General features: G+C 42.2%; 1 protein-coding gene across 1 annotated transcript; it reads right to left on the bottom strand.

Annotated features, from left to right (window-relative positions):
* Positions 1-8,723: 8,723 nt before the first annotated feature.
* Positions 8,724-17,225, bottom strand: LOC307033662 (uncharacterized protein). The gene is made up of 2 exons (XM_079672200.1): positions 16,763-17,225; positions 8,724-10,240 (listed from the first exon to the last, which is right to left on the bottom strand). Exons 1-2 carry the CDS (start codon positions 17,010-17,012, stop codon positions 9,183-9,185), a joined length of 1,308 nt encoding a protein of 435 aa, XP_079528326.1. The 5' UTR covers positions 17,013-17,225; the 3' UTR covers positions 8,724-9,182.
* Between the last annotated feature and the right edge of the window lie 914 nt (positions 17,226-18,139).

Genomic DNA, 18,139 nt, shown 5'->3' with positions numbered 1-18,139 from the left:
CTTCTTCTTCTTCTCTTGGTTTTTGGCAGATTGCAAAAAGCTTTAAGGTGCATACCGCCACCTACTGTACAAGAGTGTGTTTCACCATATCATCCTATCACCACTTGTGGAATTATACCACTGTATTTACAAATTCTTCCAATCAATCCTGTTTCACTCAAATACTTAAGAATGGCCTTCCTGGTAGCTCTTACCCCCTCACCTTCTGTTCCCAGGGTCCCCATCAGGCTCCACTCCCTGCCTGCCTCTCTGACCCTGTCTCTTAGTGTTTCCCTCTCTGTTTTGTACATGTTGCAGTGTGATTTGTTCCACATTTTCTTTCACTCCACACCCCCTGCATTCTTCAGCTTCTCTTTTTCCCTTTAAAAACATTGTGCCGTTTAATCCTGTATGATCCAGTCCGAGTCTAGTGATTGTGATCTCCTCCCGTCTGTTTCTTTCTGTAAGGACTTTATTATGACTGATTTGTGTAACTTGTGGTATCTCCTCCCTTTTTGATCTTCCTCCCACCTTTTCTGTTATATTTCCATACCCTTCTTCTTATTGCTTTTCCTTCTCCAAGTGAAACTGGTATTGCCATTTCCTTTTGTAACGCCTCTTTTGCTAACTTATCAGCATGCTCATTCCCTTGAACCCCCTCATGTGCAGGCACCCAGCATAACTGCACATCTATTCCCCTCCTCTGAAGTCTCAGTAAGCAGTGGTTAACCCTCTGGAGTCTAATTGTTTTTTTCTCAATTTTTAGATGTTTTCTTAAATCACCTTTTAAATGTATTTCTTCGAACATTGCGCCCCATTTGTTAAATATCAAAATGTTCCGGACAATCTCTGGTATTGCTATTAATGCTGTCAAAATTATCGTGTTAACGGTGGTAATACATTTTTTGAATTATGCGTTAAAATATTTAACGCATTTAACGCATGCGCAGAATGGCCCGCCCCATACATCCCACCAGTGGCAATGCCAGGGTATGCCTGGGGTAGGCTACAGCCATATGGCTTAGCCCCACCATGAAAAATGATGTTAAAGTAAGCTAAATAAAGTCCGCCAACTCGCGCGGAGTAAATTGCACAGACAGCAGTTAGTAAGATTTATTTCAGTTGCCACTTGTCTGGAAATATCGAAGACTAGAAACGGTTTTGAAAACTTTTGTCACGTAGTGATCATCTTCTCAATAGAACATCTTTGATCATGTCTTCTGGCCAATCAGAATCAAGATAACGGCGTGGTGTTGCTGCAGGAAGACCCGACGGAAAATACTTTTGCTGTAGTCCATCTCTGCTCTATACATCGATACAACATTACGTGTTGAGTAATGAAATAAGACCCCACGGTTTGATGATTGATAGGTGCAGGGTCGGCTCCAGAACAAATCGAATGGGGGGGGGGGCAATCATTTACCACGGGGGGGGGGGCACACACCTGCTGTAAAGTCTCTTGTCTCTCACACAGTACGCTTCATTAAGCCAAGTCTCTCTCTTTCTCTCTCTCTCTCACACACACACACACACACACACACACACACACACACACACACACACACACACACACACACACACACACACACACACACCTGAAAGTGTGTTATGTAGCACTCTCTGTTGTTGTACCTATTTCCGCCAGCGGGTCATATTGACCCCACCCCTTTTCACAAAAACATGACGTGTTGCTATAGCAATGCCTTTTGTCTACTGCAGTTCCCACTACAGACTGTATTGAATGAGTGCGCTCCCGCTCACCGGAGACTGCTGGCGCTGCGCTCCGCAGCAAACAGCTGTGGGGCGATTTTAAAGTACGTTATGCTGGCCGGGGTGTCTAAATAATGCTTCCGGGCCATTGGGCCATTTATAATGTCGAGCCCTGCTCATATGAACAGCTGAGACTCCACAGATCAGGTCAGAGGGCCTGGCGAACCACTAGCAAAACAAACATCCAGTAGGTTATTAACCTTACTGTTTTTACTAACAGTAACCAACTAATAATTTTCATAAAGTGCATATTTATTCCAAACTCACAATATATATATCCTTCCAGTAATAAAACGTAATGCACAATGCAATGGTACACAGTATCCAAAGTCTTTAGGCACTGGTTAGAGGCATTCATGTAAGCAGATCTCCAGAATCCAATACTGGTAAAAACGTTACAGAGATCAAATGTTTCCTTGTCTGAAAGGAGAAACCTAATTTTAAAACAACATTTTCAGTGTGTGACTTGAAAGATAAGTTCTGATCAATAATAAAACCTAGATATTTGTATGTAGTGACCCTTTCAATGTCAATGTCAGTCCCTTGAACAGTACAAATGTTGGGGAGAAAATAAGTTAACTTTTTGCCATTTGAAAATATAATGAGTTTGGGTTTGTCTGCATTTAATACTAACTTGAGTTGAGATAAATTAGATGCAATAACATCAAAGGCAGACTGGAGGAAATCAAGACTTTGCTCTATAGAAGAGGATGAACAATAAATAACAGTATCATCTGCATAAAAATGGAAGGCAGCCTTTGATAAATTATTATAGAGATTATTTACATGGTGAAATTATTGGTCGGGTTCCATCTACTTTCAGTGTGTAAAAGGAGTCTCCTATTTCCTCCACGATAGCCTCAGTCACCACATTGCTGAGTGTACTTATGAGTTCATTTTGCATTTCGTGACAAGTGTAAGTGGCGTTTCGAGGGATTGATTTCACTACGTCAGCCAATTTGGGGTCTTTTTTTACCGTATAGTCCAGCAGGTAGAGGAAAAGGCCACTGCCCCCCTCTGACATGTTATCAAAAGCCTCTATCTTCCCTCCTAAAGGCAGCTGGTTTTCCACCAGAAATCAATAAGAGAGGATATAATACCTGTTTTTTCGTAGTTGGTCTGCGTTAACAAGTGTAGAAATCTCCTTTCCAGTGCTAGCACGTCTCTCTCGCTCCTTCCACATTGCATAGCAAGAGAGATGCTCCTTTGAATTTGCATGTTTCTGAAATCCCTTGTCTCTCTCCACCGTATTTTTCCAGTTACGGAAGCCAACAGAGATAAATGAATCCATTCTCCGGGTTTTGCGAGACTGCCGACAGCAGAAACAAAATGCAGCATCGGCCTTGACACTGTATTCAAGCCAGTCTCGGTTGTGATACCGAGCAGAGACAAACGAACGCCTCCTGCCAGTGAGGATGCTGTAAGGGTACTGTTTTAAGAAGATTTGTTTGGGCTGATCAGTTCCAATATCATCTAAGGCAGAGGTGCCCAGTACGTCGACCGCGGTCGACCGGTCGACCGCGGGGGCAATGCTGGTAGATCGCGAGTCATTCATAAAAAATAAAAAATCCAGCTCCGTTAAAATAGACAAAACAGCTTTTGATTCCTCCTCCCTTGGCCTCCCTGCCACTTAATTCAGGAGTTTACTTGATTGACAGAAAAAGCGACCTATTGCTTTCCAGTCTGTTAACCCAGAATGCAAAGCGATACAAAATCAGTCAAGTGCCGGGAGAGACAAACAACAAAATGAGTGCGGGAACGAGCAAAAAGCTAAAGACATACCACTTCCACACAGAATGGGAGGGAGAATCTTTTTTTGTGATGTCACATTCAAAGGTTATTTGCCTTATTTGTAAAGCGAGCGTCTCTCTGCCAAAGAAAGGTAACGTGGAGAGGCATTATCGGAGTGTTCACAAGGCATATGACAGCGACTTCCCTCCGAGTAGCGAGTTGAGAAAGAGAAAGGTCATGTATTATTGCTACACAAACATTATCTCTTTGTCTTAGTGTCGCCAACTCGTTTCTAACATGCAAAAAGACAAACAAATGCGTCTATGGTCGGTGTATTTTCTATCTTTCCAATCCAGAAGAGATCTCTCTCTCCCCCGTCTGTTTGCAAGGGGGCGGGGCAGTTTACACACACGCAGCTGCTACATGCAGCAACACACGGAGGAGATGGTGGAGAGAAGCGCTCCAAGGTGTGGTTACATGTTACCCGTCTTGAGGTGGACAATGCTCGTCACCAAAAGTGTTTAGCATGTAAGGGCGGTAACACGAGCAATTTGTCTAAACATTTAGCAAAAATGCACCACATTCAGACGGACGAATGCACCGGGTTCGACTGTCTTTCTCGTAGCTCTGTAGCCCCATCCACGAGTAACGTTTCCACGTCAGGTGTTATGTATGCTAGCAGCAACACACGGAGTTAACTACATTATACAAACATGGGTTAATGATTAGAGGTAACTGAGTTATTTATTTTGTTAAAGTTTCAGCTATTCTGTTTACAGTTCTGTCATCACATTATTTAATACGATTTGTTAAAACATTGTTGTTTCTTTTGATGTGAAATATTATTTATTTAATTCAAATAAAAAGCAATGTTAATTTTGTTCACAATTTGTTCAGTTAATTTAATAATATATGTATTTTTGAATCAAGTATTCATCTTTATTGTCTTCATTGTTAGTTTCCACATGCCTAAAACAACCTCAAACTAAATCTAAAAGTTGATGGCTAAATAAGAGCGTTTGAGAAATTGTGCAAGGCACACAGCAGTAGTCCGAATAGTCGATTAATCGTTTCATTAATCTATAGATTAATCGATAATCAAATTAGTCGTTTGTTGCAGCCCTATTGTAGTTATCCCATGTAAAAATAAAACGTGTTATTCAGCAACCCTTGCAATTTGGGATTTTATTTTTGGTTGGTAGACCTCGGTTAGCTGGTCATTTCAAAAGTAGCTCACCAGCCAAAAAAGTGTGGGCACCCCTGATCTAAGGGTTGTTGAATTCCAGCGCTAACTTTAGCTGCAGCAGGTGGATGGGCTTGGCTAGCAGGTTGGCTGGTTGAAGAGCACGGCTCCAGCTATTCAGAGGTGGTGCCGCCGGCGATGCTGGAGATGGGTGCATTATTCCCTTCGTTTTCAGGAGGTGGAGGAGGTGAAGGAGTTGGAGGAGGCCGTGTAGCAGCTGCACCTTGCAGCCATTTACGTATATCCATTACTTTATTACTGTCCGATAGTCCGAGCATTAGCTTCGTCTCACTGACTTGCTAATTATCAGCGCATTTTTTTAATTAATAACAACAAATCAAAGGCCGGGGTCATTGGTCAAGAAACACACCAATCACCAGTGAGCACACCTCAGGCTGTGTTATTTATTTATATTCTTTATTTCTGATTTATTTCACACAAAAAAGATTTAGTGGAAACGTTTTCACTTATAATATGATAAAAAAGAAAAGAAAAGAAACGGCAAAGTGGCAGGGCTTGCCTGGCCTGGCAGGGGGGGCACAGTGACTCATTTGGGGGGGCATGGCCCGCGAATGCCCACCCATGACGCCGACCCTGGGGTAGCATAATGGTTAAAAATCACATAATAAAACAAGGCTCTGGCAAGTGTTAGGTAAGAAAATAGAGGTCACGGGCACATGTTTCTTCTCTGGTTTAATAAATAGGATAAAACCAATGCTGTTATTTTTATAATAGAAAAGGCGTTGAAATTAATCCTAAGGGGTAGGAGAGTTTGAGGTTAGGCTTTGGGAAGGAAAAAAGGTTAGGATTGGGTAAGAGGCTGGGAAGTGGTTATGGTGAGGGAATGCTCCGGTTTTGGGACAAAATCAACAAGGGATCACTCCGATCATTGTACGTACTTCGTCTCACTGGAATATTAACGGTCAGATTGAATACAAGATCGACCCAATTTCTCTGGTCAATGACGGGAGAGTTTTGAAAGTGACAAAACACTGTTCCACACATTTAAAAACACTTAAACAATGTTTACCCAGGATTCAGGCACCTTCCCTTTCTTGTAAAATGCGCTGATGCGTCCTGGAGGTATCAGACTATTTAAAACATGTATACCCAGGATTCAATCACTTCTCCTGACTTGTAAAGTGCTGTGAAGTAGCCTGTTCTCTGGGTGCAGTCTGGGTGCAAGAGCCATGTGCTGCGAGGAGCTCTGCGCTCTGTGGGTCTCGCAGCCCGCTCCTCTCTGGCTGCGCTCTGTCTCTATTCACACCGCTTTTCCCCAGGTTTCAGACACTTTTTGCTGGGTAGAAAAGCCATGTGCTTCACCCTGGATCTCTGCATGTGTGCCTGTGAGTCTGAGACCCTAGCAGTGACTCTGCTGTTTTTACCTTCTTGTACATTTCGTGAGTCAAATATTAACGAAATGGACAGATTTCCGTCCACATCAGCGGCTGTCGAATTAAAACAGTTTAATGCACTTTTAAAGAGCAACTTGCAGGGTTTTTTTCTACATTTATGCTTAAACTTGCTTGAAAATTACAATTAAAAAAGTGAGTGCAGGATTTGATATGTTTTAGCATAAGGGCAGGAATTCAGAGGGAAAGGAGCAATTTTGAGCTCTGCTCTTCAAAACGGCTTTTTTTTTAAGGTCATACGTCAAACGCGTCATATTACATCACAAAGGGGACACATCTCCGCTCTCTGACCGCGGGAATAGTTAGTAGTTGCGTTAAGCAGTTGTGTTGAGCAGTTGTGTTTTAGTGAGCTGGTATTTTTCGGTAGTTTTACATTGTATTTCAACACTGTAGGTATGTCATGCGTGCTAGCAGCCCATAATCCACACTATATACATACAATAAATCAATGTGAATTCTGTTTCCAATTTGTTTAATTGTTCCCTTAAAATAAAAAATAAAAAATGAAAACACTGTTAAAGAACCGGATCGTAACAAGTATTTGTAAATGTTTCAATCAGGCCTCATTATTTCACAGTGGCACAGGATCATCTGCCAATACAAGCACTTCTGTTCATGTTCAATCCATAATAATATATAAAATAATATATCTTTTTGTCTCGTTATTATTAGCAGAGAAAATGTAACGTTCGTACAATTAATACATTACAATTAATTCTAACAATCTAAGTGGGAACTGGGTTAGGGAGGGCTCGCAAATATTTCCAATCACGGAAGGACAGAATACCTGCTCTGTGATCCAGGTACACTCCTACTCTGGAGGACAGAGGACCTGAGACGGGAGTTTGGATACGGTTGTAAAGAAATGAATAACTGTTTTTGTCACAATATAACGCCCAAGATTTGTCATTGTTTCCAAATCCACATTCATTCCCACCCCCTACATTGCTGATATTCCTGTATGCGACTGCTACTTCAACTTCTGCCCCTCTCCACTCCACCTCCCAGTAACAACGTCCAGTCAGACTCTCTCTACTCAGGACCTGAGGATATAAAGTGAATCTGTCTGGGTGACTAGAATAAGACTTTTGTGGTTTCATGTATGTTGCTTTTCTGCTCCCCTCAGATAATACCAGCCGTGTGTTTGCTGTGTTTGGATCCAGAGTGATCTCCTGTGAATATTTTAAGAACCCAGCTCTGGTGGTGGGCTCTGCTGCTGACGGTAAAACATCCACTTCAGTCGGTGAGAAGTTTGTCCATTCCTCTCTCAGGACGTCCTGTAGTTTGTCTCTGACTGCTGACAGGGCCGCCGTCACGTCCTCAAAGTAGCTCAGAGGACGGATGTTGATGCTAGAGGAGTGTGTAGCTTCACTGAGGGCTGACAGTGAGGGGTAGCTGTGCAGAAACTGGTTGTGATACTCTGTGTGAGACAGCAGCTTCAGCTCAGCGTCTCTCCTCTTCAGCTCCAGCATAGCAGTGATCAGCAGGAGCAGCTTGGAGTCCAGTCTTCTCCAGCTCCTCCACTAAAGCAGCTAGCATGGTGTTTTCCAGCGGGACAAGCCTCGGTGTGAAGCTCTGCCTACACTGAGGGCAGCTGTAGATCTTCTTCTCATCCTCTCCGTCCCAGAAGCCTTTAATACACTTCATGCAGTAGCTGTGTCCACAGGGAGTCGTCACCGGATCCTTCAGTAGATCCAGACAGATGGAACAAGAGAAGGTTTCCCGGTCCAGCTGAACTCCTTTCTGCGTCATCTCACCTCTCAGTGGCAGCGAGTGTCTGAGTTTCACTTCCTGAGAGCTGAAACTATGTGAGCTGTGATCTGATCAGCATGTGTGTGAGCAGTGAATGTGGCCGATCAGCTCTTGTGCTTTACCCACATGTTGGTTACACCCATCCTCCTCAGCGTGGATCTGAAGGACAGGAATTTACAAACTGAGCCTCGCTTACAACCTGCTCTACATTTGAAAACAGTCTTCAGCTGTAAAGTGTTTGTTTTAAATTCAGGCTTTTGTAGCACACGGCTCCACACTCATGGTAGCAGTGGTGTAAGAAGTATTCAGATATTCTACTAAAGCAAAAGTACAAATACTACAGGGTAAAAATACTGTTTTACAAGTAAAAGTATAAAAGCATTGGTATCAAAATATATTTAAATTACCAAAAGCATGTGTGTTTTATCACAGTTAGTAAATGTAGAGCTAATTTGAATAACCTTATGTCCTGCTGCTGGATATCTTATCCAATAAATAACTGTCAAGGTGTATTTAATAATTGATTTATATTTTTGAATGATCTAATCATCTATATCTACCTAGTAACTAAAAGCTGTGAAATTAATGCAATGGATTAAAAAGTACAATACTGTCTTCTAAAATGTAGTAAAGTAGAAGTATAAAGCAGCATAAACTGAGACGTATTGGCATCAACCACTACTTACTACTTACTACTTACTGTGCGTAATGTCCCATTTTAGAATCATATATATTGAAATACTGGATTATTTCATTTTTTATAGATTAATGTGTTTGTTACATCCCTAATAAAGTGTAGGGAAATGGAGACAGTAACACACAACAACCAATAACAGTCAGGGTGAAAGAGAACACAAGTTTATTTATTTACACCAAAGAAAATGCCCAGCTGCACAGGCAGGAAGTGATCAGCTGATTAGATGCAGTGAGGAAAAGGGGGTGAAGAGAAAAGAGCAGGAGGGAAGGTCAGTCCACCTTAAATGAGCAGTGGGTGATCAGCAGGTGAAAGGCAGGACACGGGAACTTGGTCCTGAGGAGATGTAACGATTATTAAACAAGAAATAGTCGAGTCAAGGGGTCAAAGAAATGAACTTTTCTGATTATTAGTGAATCGGTTGCCGGCGGGTGAAATGAGGCTTAGGCAGTAACGTATTACATGTAACGGCATTAGGTCATCAGGATACAAAATAGACAAATGTATTCCCTTACAGTTACAGAAGCAGCTGACGACCAACACACTTGTGTCTTTTGAAACGATTACGCCAATTAAATCTTTTGTCACAAACTCTGCAGCTCTATTTTTCCTCCCCTGTGTGGACTCTCATGTGTGACTTTAGATGTCCACTATGTGAAAAAGCTCTCTTACAGACTGAGCAGCTGTGTGGTTTCTCTCCTGTGTGGACTCTCATGTGTGTCGTTAAATGTACACTCACTGTAAAAGATTTGGTACAAACTGAGCAGCTGAATGGTTTCTCTCCTGTGTGGACTCTTATGTGTTTCTTTAAACTTCCACTCTCTGAAAAAGCTTTTTTACAGACTGAGCAGCAGTGTGGTTTCTCTCCTGTGTGGATTCTCATGTGTTTCTTTAAATTTCCACTCTGTGAAAAAGCATTCTTACAAACTGAGCAGCTAAAGGGTTTCTCTCCTGTGTGGACTCTCATGTGGTCCTTTAAATGATTACTCCGTGAACAAGCTTTCTTACAAACTGAGCAGCTGAATCGTTTCTCTCCTGTGTGGACTCTCATGTGTGTCTTTAAATGTCCACTCTGTGAAAAAGATTTTTTACAGACTGAGCAGCTGAATGGTTTATGTTCAGCACTACGTCGTGGATCACTGACAGATTCATGTCTATTTTTCAGTGAGTTTGAGCCTAATGCTGGTTCTCTGGTCTCTTTCCAATCAGCACTGTCTTCAGTGTCAGATTCCGAAGAGTCTCCAGGTTCAGGTTCAGAAGAGTCTCCAGTGTCATGTTCAGAAGAGTCTTCAGTTTCAGGTCCAGAAGAGTCTTCAGTGTCGTCCTCAGTCTTTGGTTGTAAACTGCTCTCTGGATCTGAGTTCCTGGCTGGTTCTGGTCCTCGACAGTCATCTCCATCAGCTTCTGTTTCCATGTGTTCAGTTTGTCTTTGATGAGGCTGAGAGGACTGAGGTTTCTCTTTATCATCTTCACTCTTCACAGGGTCAGGAGTGAAAGTGGACTTGGTGATATCAGCCTCCTCCAGCTCCTGAAGCTGCTCTCCCTCCTGTTCCTGCTTAATGTGTGGGGGGGGCTCTGGGTCCTCCTGGTCCAGACTGGTGCTCCTTTCCTGCTGTTCAGGGAGAAGCTCTTCTTTAACCACCACCAGCTGCTGGACGTCTGCAGGAAACAGGAAACACACAGTCAGAACAAACTGTTAAGTGTTAGCATTTACAAATCTAATCACCATTACAATTGGAGACATTTTGCAGCCCTAGTTAATGCCTTTGTTTTTATATTTTCACATTATCTTTCTTAGTCCCACCTATTGTGTATTTGTTTTGGCTCAATTCACCTCATGTAGCCCAGCCCTTTAAAAATGAAAAAGGGTTTTTTGTTCTGGCGTAGCACTAGTCACAATGTAAACAATGAATTGTATTTGAGATCGTTCACAGATACACTACGCCTACAGTATAGAATTAAAATCCTGCATTCAAACCTTATTTTACAGCACGTTCTTATGTAAAAGTAATGATGGTGCAGTAAAATGTTCCCTGTTTTGATTGGACAGATTGGGACATTTTTCAGGAAGGTTCACTAGATGAAATAACTACTGTTACCAATGACTATATCAACGTCTGTGTAGAAGTAGTTGTGCCCGCTAAAGAAATACAAATCTATCCAAATAATACATCTTATGTGACTGAGGACATTAAAACCGTTATAAATACCAGGAAAATAGCTTTCAAAACAAAGACTATGGAGCACTTAAACAGACAGAGAAAGAACTGAAAGTCAAATTGAGGGAATCAAAACTGGCACACAGAGAGCTTTTGGAAAATGCTTTTAAAGCCAAAAACCCCCAAAAGGTATGGGACACCATGAAAACCATGACAGGAATGTCATCCTCAGCTAAACCTATTGTGACGAACAATGAGTTTTGTTTTGCTAACGAACTAAACACGTTCTTTACCCGTTTCAAGTCACTGGATCATTCTGCAAAGTGCACTGAAATGCTCGAAACAATAATACCTGCTTCTTCTGACAAAATTACCATCAGTGTCGAAGAGGTAAGAAAAACATTTCAGTGCACCAACACCAAGACAGCGGCTGGGCCAGATGGGTGCAGCGGTTTGTCTGCTGAAAACCTTTTTCTCTTAATGCATTGCATAAAGATCGGATCAGGAAAAATCGGTATCGGCATATTGTCAAAATCAAATGATCGGAATCGGATCGGGAGCAAAAAAAGGTGATTGGGACATCCCTACTGATAACAATAGGCGCTTTCACACCGCAGTACTTTTCCCACAAAGGTTCATGAGAACTTAGTTCATCAGAACTAAAGTGTTCTGATGAACTAAGTACAGATCGCGTTCACACCGGAATAAGACCCTGGGGGTGGATTAGGCAAATGAAGCCGCTGACGTCACTTCTTCTTTTTCTGCTTTGGGTTTACTGGCAGGCCGCAAACCACTTCACGGCGTATACTGCCGCCCAAAATCCCCGGCCGGAAGTCCCCGGAGTTAGGGACTGGCTTTCCGAGTAAATCGCCAGAACGCCGACACCTCCTCATCTCCACCGTTCCCATGTTTTATTTTGTATTACCATAAGTTAGTCTCTCTGCGTTTCTGCGCTGGGCTAATGCTAATGCTAATAATGCTAATAATGCTAATAAAATGGTGGCTTCACAACACTTTTTGAGTTTTACGGGGCGTGGTTTGCAATCTGCCTAGCCAATCAGAAATATAGCTCTTTTCTCACAAGAGAGCCGCATGAGAGTCCCTGCTCTCTAGCCGGGACGGAAAAGGGGGTAAAAAGGTTCTCATGAATTAATTTTTGTTCCGGCTCTTTTTGGTGTGAACGCGACAATTCAGAACTATATTGGAACTAAAGAGGTGAAAGTACTCCGGTGTGAACGCGGCTATTGCTCTTGAGATCAACACCAAGAAAACTGAGGAAATCATTTTTGGCTCACTGTTGATGTTGGACATGGAGCTGCTGTGACGCAAGTCAAATTTCAGACTTGATCTGACATATAAAGTAATATTGTATCGTATCGTATGTCAGTGTTTAATTTATGTTGTTTCTTGATTATTTTGTATGTTGCATTTTACTGCTGTACATGTTAAAAGTTGCGCTTGTATAAATGATTATAGATGAGGGAACCTGCTAATATTAAAAAGTGTGTGTGTTTTCTATATACAGTATAGTATCAGTCAAACTTTTGGACACCTTCTTATTCAATGTTTTTTTTTTGTTTGAGTTGTTTTCAGTGTTTACCATATATACAAATAGTGGCGGCGCAGCTATATAATATGTACGATGTACCACCAAAGGAAAGAATACACTGGACCGGGTGTATTCTAACCTGAAGCATGCCTACAGAGTGGCACCACTCCCCCATTTAGGTCTATCTGACCACCTCTCACTGCTTCTCATCCCAGCTTATACCCCCCTCAGAAGTAACACTAAGCCGGTGGTCAAATATATCAGAACCTGGCCCGAGGGGGCACTCTAACAACTGCAAGACTGCTTCGAACACACAGCATGGGACATATTTGAACAGACAGACTTGGAGGAACACACAGAGCCTGTCTTATCCTACATCAAGTTCTGCACAGACACTGTAACTGTGGAAAAACGCATATGGGTCTACCCAAACCAAAAGCCATGGATGACAAGAGCGGTGCAGTCTCTCCTGAGTTCCCGTGACACAGCCTTCTGGACGGCTTGGCAAGGGAGAATCTGAGGAGAAGCATCAAGGCTGCAAAGGAGGACTACAAGGAAAAAGTGGAGGAGAATCTCGCTCATAAAAACTAGGCTAGCAGACCCCCCCACTTTTATACTCTGCCCCTGCAAACTACCAGCTCCATACCACCTCCCACTCTCAAAGAACATCAGGTGACGCTGAGGTCTGTGAATCCTGGAAAAGCCGCAGGACCCGATGGAGTACTCGGAAAAGTACTCAAAGCTTGTGCTAACCAGCTTTCAGGGGTCCTGACCAGGATATTCAACCTGTCCCTGTCACAAGCTTGCATTCCATCCTGTCTGAAAACCGCTACCATCCTTCCTGTCCCCAAAAAGACACCAGTCAGAGAGCTCAACGACTACAGGCCCATAGCCCAAACATCAGCGGTGATGAAATGTATCTAAAGACTGATAGCCGACTACATCAAAGCCAGCCTCGCACCCTCCCTCGACCCTCATCAGTTTGCCTATAGACTATATAAGGATGCCGTTTGTCGATTTTAGCTCAGCTTTTAACACCATCATACCTGACATACTAGTGGAAAAACTGTCAAGCCTAGGTTTCCCCTCCATCTTATGCGCCTGGATTAATAATTTCCTTACAGACCGTCCTCAGACAGTGAAAATAGGCCCCTCCTCCACCCGCACCCTCAGCACTGGCTCCCCGCAGGGCTGCATGCTGAGCCTCCTACTCTACACTCTACACACACGACTGCTCTCCCATTCACCCCTCCAACTCCATTATCAAATTTGCAGATGACACCACTGTGGTCGGCCAAATATATAAGGGAGACGACGAGTCGGCATACAGAGGCGAGATCCTGAATCTGTCTGCATGGTGTTCAGCTAACAACCTACATCTGAATACAAGCAAAACAAAATAAATCATCATAGACTTCAGAAAGCACCGTGCAGAACCCGCCCCCCTTCACCTCAATGGAGAGAGAGTGGAGAGGGTCTCCACCTTCAAGTTCCTGGTGGTTCACATTTCGGAGAGCCTCAGCTGGACAGCACACTGCAGCAGTTAAGAAGGCCCAGCAGCGACTACACTTCCTGAGGGTGCTTCGGAGAAACCGACTGAACAAGAAGCTGCTGATGTCCTTCTACCGGGCGACCATCGAGAGCGTGCTGTCATACTCCATCTCGGGGTGGTATGCAGGATGCTCAGCTGCGGACAAGAAAGCCCTGAAGAGAGTGATCAGGATGGCAGAGAAAACGATTGGCTGCCCCCTGCCTTCTCTGGAACACATCTCCACCTCCCGCTGCCCCAACAGAGCTAACAAAATAATAAAGGACAGCTCTCACCCAGGTCACAGACTGTTCTCTCTCCTGCCTTCTGGGAGAAGATACAGGAGCTTCAAGTCACGGACAAACAGACTCAAAAAAAGTTTCGACCCCTGGGCCGTCAGGCTGCTTAACCACCACACATAATGCAATAACCGTAACCATTCTCACACATACACATCTTTTTAAATGCACTTTATATACTATTTTTATATCAATATTTTTAACTATGTATTCCCCCGTATGATTGTTTTTGTTGGATGTCCTATTGCCGTGTTTTTTAGTGTTATGTATGTGTTTGTATTTTTTGCTCACCGGGACAGAGTTGCACTCTGAATCTCGTTATACTCAGTGCTTGAATTGGGCCGGTACTCACCGGTACGCAGTACCGGCACTTCTGATTTTTACCCATGTGGTACCGGCACTTCTTACTGAGTACCGGCAAGGTGCCGGTACTCAGTAAAATGCCGGTACTCAGCCGCATATAATATACGTATATATTGTAAACGCAACGCAGCGCAAATGTGCGTCTGACTGCCTCACAGAGGGTGACTGGGTGTCTACATGACGTGGCCTGCCGACATTGCCACTTTCATACAGATCATACTAATGCCCTCGATTGGTCTCTGTGTGTCATTCAAGCTCGGGAGGGTGTGTGTTGGTGTATGTGTGTGGCGCGAGCGAGCGAGAAAGCGCGCGCACCGGTTACGTGTATTGTTGTTAGCATCTGGTGCTAGCTAGCTGCGCTAACGGATATAAGGAGCTTTTTCAACAACAAGGTGGAGGGAGGGTCCTTTGCTGTCAGACTGAGAGGCTGATAACTACAGCTCTGGTGAGGTAAATTACTCTCTGAGTCTTTAGATAGTTAACTTAGTTTAAGTTATCTCAGTGGGTCTCAAACGGTTCGGTCACCATTTATGTAAACACATATTTCCATTTGAGGGGGTAGTGATTAGTAAAATATGCATGAATAATACAAACAAAATGTTAACTAGGTGAAAAAAGGTAAGATAAAGTTGTTGAGAGCTAAAACTAGTCTTTGCTGTTGCCTCAAAGAGGAGCAGGGGGGAGAGGAGGGAGACAGGAGAGGCCGATTCAGGAGCCCAGACACACTCACAACTATAAATGAACCAAAAACAAATAAATAAACAAGTTTCAATGTTTTTTCATATTGGATATTGTATGTTATTGGTTATGGCCATGTACTTATGATTTTATGATTATTTAAATGTATACACTTTTGTTTCATATGGATGTAGTCTCTTTATTTCCCCCTCAAAATGCACCAGATTGATGCATTTAAGTCCAACATTTAAAAAAAAATCTTACCGGGGGAGCATGCCCCCGGACCCCCCTATAGGAATTGAGGCCCGGCCCCACTGTTCCCAAATAGATTTGCAATTTTTTTTAAATAGTAACCCATCTCCATATGTTTCTTTTTGTGTAGTAGATTTAAACTAGAGGGCTATCACTTTGTGCAGCAACGCTATTGACAAATAAATCCAGCAAAATGGCACAAAAAACTGGTAGTGGCCTCAGGGACGAGGGCTCATTTAACCAGCCAGTAGGAGTCAAGCTTTACTTTCTTTTATATCTATAAAGAAAAAGTAAATCTGTTTACAATTGTTTCATTATGGATGTTGAGAGGTATCCATATATCTCTTCATTTTGCTCTCAAAGTGCACCAGATTGATGCATCTAACTTCAATATTTTTTTAAAAATGTTCCCGGGGGAGCATGCCCCCGGACCCCCCTAGACTAGAGGGTGTCAGGTCCACTCCCCACTTATAAAAATAGCACTTTACCACTGCACCCCCTCTAATCTCAGATGCACCCCGAGTCATTTTGTTTAAGTACAGTGAGCCTTTCTAAAATATACAGTAAAGAGACAAACCCACCAGCATTATAGGATATACTATGACTTTGTGCGAAATACTTGTTGCTGATTTAGAGTACTGGCACCTTTTTTATTCCAATTCAAGCACTGGTTATACTCTGTGTATAATGACAATAAAAGGCTTTAACTTTAACTTAAATATATATACAGAATATATTATAAATACATGTTGGCAATAATTGATGGATGAAATTTTACATTAATTTATATTAATGTTTTAATTACTTAATGACCTTTTTACTAGTTCCCCTATTCTTTATCAAGTAACATTTTAGATGTGTTTAATTTATTATTGAACATATGTATTCATTGATTTCTTCATGAATTATTCTCGCGCAATTTGAATTAATCCAAAGTATTTGTTTTCATTTGCTTTTACACATTTAAAAAGAAAAGGTAAATAAAGAAGCACCTTAAAACTAAAGTATCAATGTCTGTCAGATTTATTTAAATCAGTACATTAAATGGCATATTATTCAATGTATGTATTTTTATAAATATATTTATTTTGGTAGGTTTGCTCTTCCGTAATACATTTTAATTATTATAATAAAGTAGATGTGTCTAATAATACTTACATACTTTTACTTAAATAAGATATGAATGCAGTACTTTAACTTGTAATGGAGTATTTTCACAGTGTGGTGTTTGTACTTTTACTTCAGGATCTACTACCTGCAGCAAGTGCTGATAAAGGGTCTAAGTGTTATTAATGTGATAATAAAGTGCTACTGAAGAGTGTAAAGTGTTGATTAAGGGTAAAGGGAACTGACCTGCTCTGTGTATCCGAAGCTGAGGCTGTAAAACAGCGTCCAGTAGTTTCTGGAGTCTCTTGTTGTCCTCTTTAGAAAGAGACAGCACCTCCTCGAGATCTGCTATCTTTTTTTCAAACAGAGCAAATATCTCTTCAGCAGCAACAGTGAGTCGCTGCTTCTTCAACGACAGCAGCATTTGGACTTTACTCATGTTTCCTAGATCACCTTTTCCTGCAGACTCCGTTAAACATACCGTTTCTCTCTCCATCAAACTCTCAATCTGACTAACGTGTTTCCAGCTAGCATGCTAAGCTAGCTCCGATAGTCCGAGGTAAACGCTCCAGAAAAAAGAGCACACAGTCCATTCAGAGGTTTATCCAAACACACAGATGATGGACCAGTAGAGCTCGAACTCATACACACTTTCTAAGGAACACAGATTGAACCGTAGAGACGAGATGCCACGTGGATCCAGGTTCTTCTTCTTCTTCTTCTTCTTCTTCTCTCGGTTTTTGGCGGATTGCAAACAGCTTTAAGGTGCATACCGCCACCTACTGTACAAGAGTGTCTTTCACCATATCATCACTTGTGGAATTATACCACTGTATTTACGTTGTTTTAAATTCTTCCAATCAATCCTGTTTCACTCAAATACTTAAGAATGGCCTTCCTGGTAGCTCTTACCCCCTCACCTTCTGTTCCCAGGGTCCCCATCAGGCTCCACTCCCTGCCTGCCTCTCTGACCCTGTCTCTTAGTGTTTCCCTCTCTGTTTTGTACATGTTGCAGTGTGATGTGTTCCACATTTTCTTTCACTCCACACCCCCTGCATTCTTCAACTTCACTTTTTCCCTTTAAAAACATTGTGCCGTTTAATCCTGTATGATCCAGTCTGAGTCTAGGGATTGTGATCTCCTCCCGTCTGTTTCTTTCTGTAAGGACTTTATTATGACTGATTTGTGTAACTTGTGGTATCTCCTCCCTTTTTGATCTTCCTCCCACCTTTTCTGTTATATTTCCATACCCTTCTTCTTATTGCTTTTCCTTCTCCAAGTGAAACTGGTATTGCCATTTCCTTTTGTAACGCCTCTTTTACTAACTTATCAGCATGCTCATTCCCTTGAACCCCCTCACGAGCAGGCACCCAGCATAACTGCACATCTATTCCCCTCCTCTGAAGTCTCAGTAAGCAGTGGTTAACCCTCTGGAGTCTAATTGTATTTTCTCGATTTTTAGATGTTTTCTTATATCACCTTTTAAATGTATTTCTTCAAACATTGCACCCCATTTGTTACATATCAAAATGTTCCGGACAATCTCTGGTATTGCTATTAATGCTGTCAAAATTATCGTGTTAACGGCGGTAATTATTTTTTTGAATTATGCGTTAAAATATT

The sequence above is a fragment of the Notothenia rossii genome, assembly GCF_949606895.1.
Source record: "Notothenia rossii genome assembly, chromosome: 3".
Classification (NCBI taxonomy): Eukaryota; Metazoa; Chordata; class Actinopteri; order Perciformes; family Nototheniidae; genus Notothenia; species Notothenia rossii.
The sequence above is the reverse complement of the archived record's forward strand: the minus strand, read 5'-3'. Positions and strand labels throughout refer to the sequence as shown.

Coding starts and splice junctions, on each gene's coding strand:
- LOC307033662 (XM_079672200.1), bottom strand. CDS start 17,012: ATGGAGAGAGAAACGGTATGTTTAACGGAGTCTGCAGGAAAAGGTGAT. Junction 10,241..16,762: donor GCTTCGGATACACAGAGCAG/GTCAGTTCCCTT, acceptor TGTTTCCTGCAG/ACGTCCAGCAGCTGGTGGTG.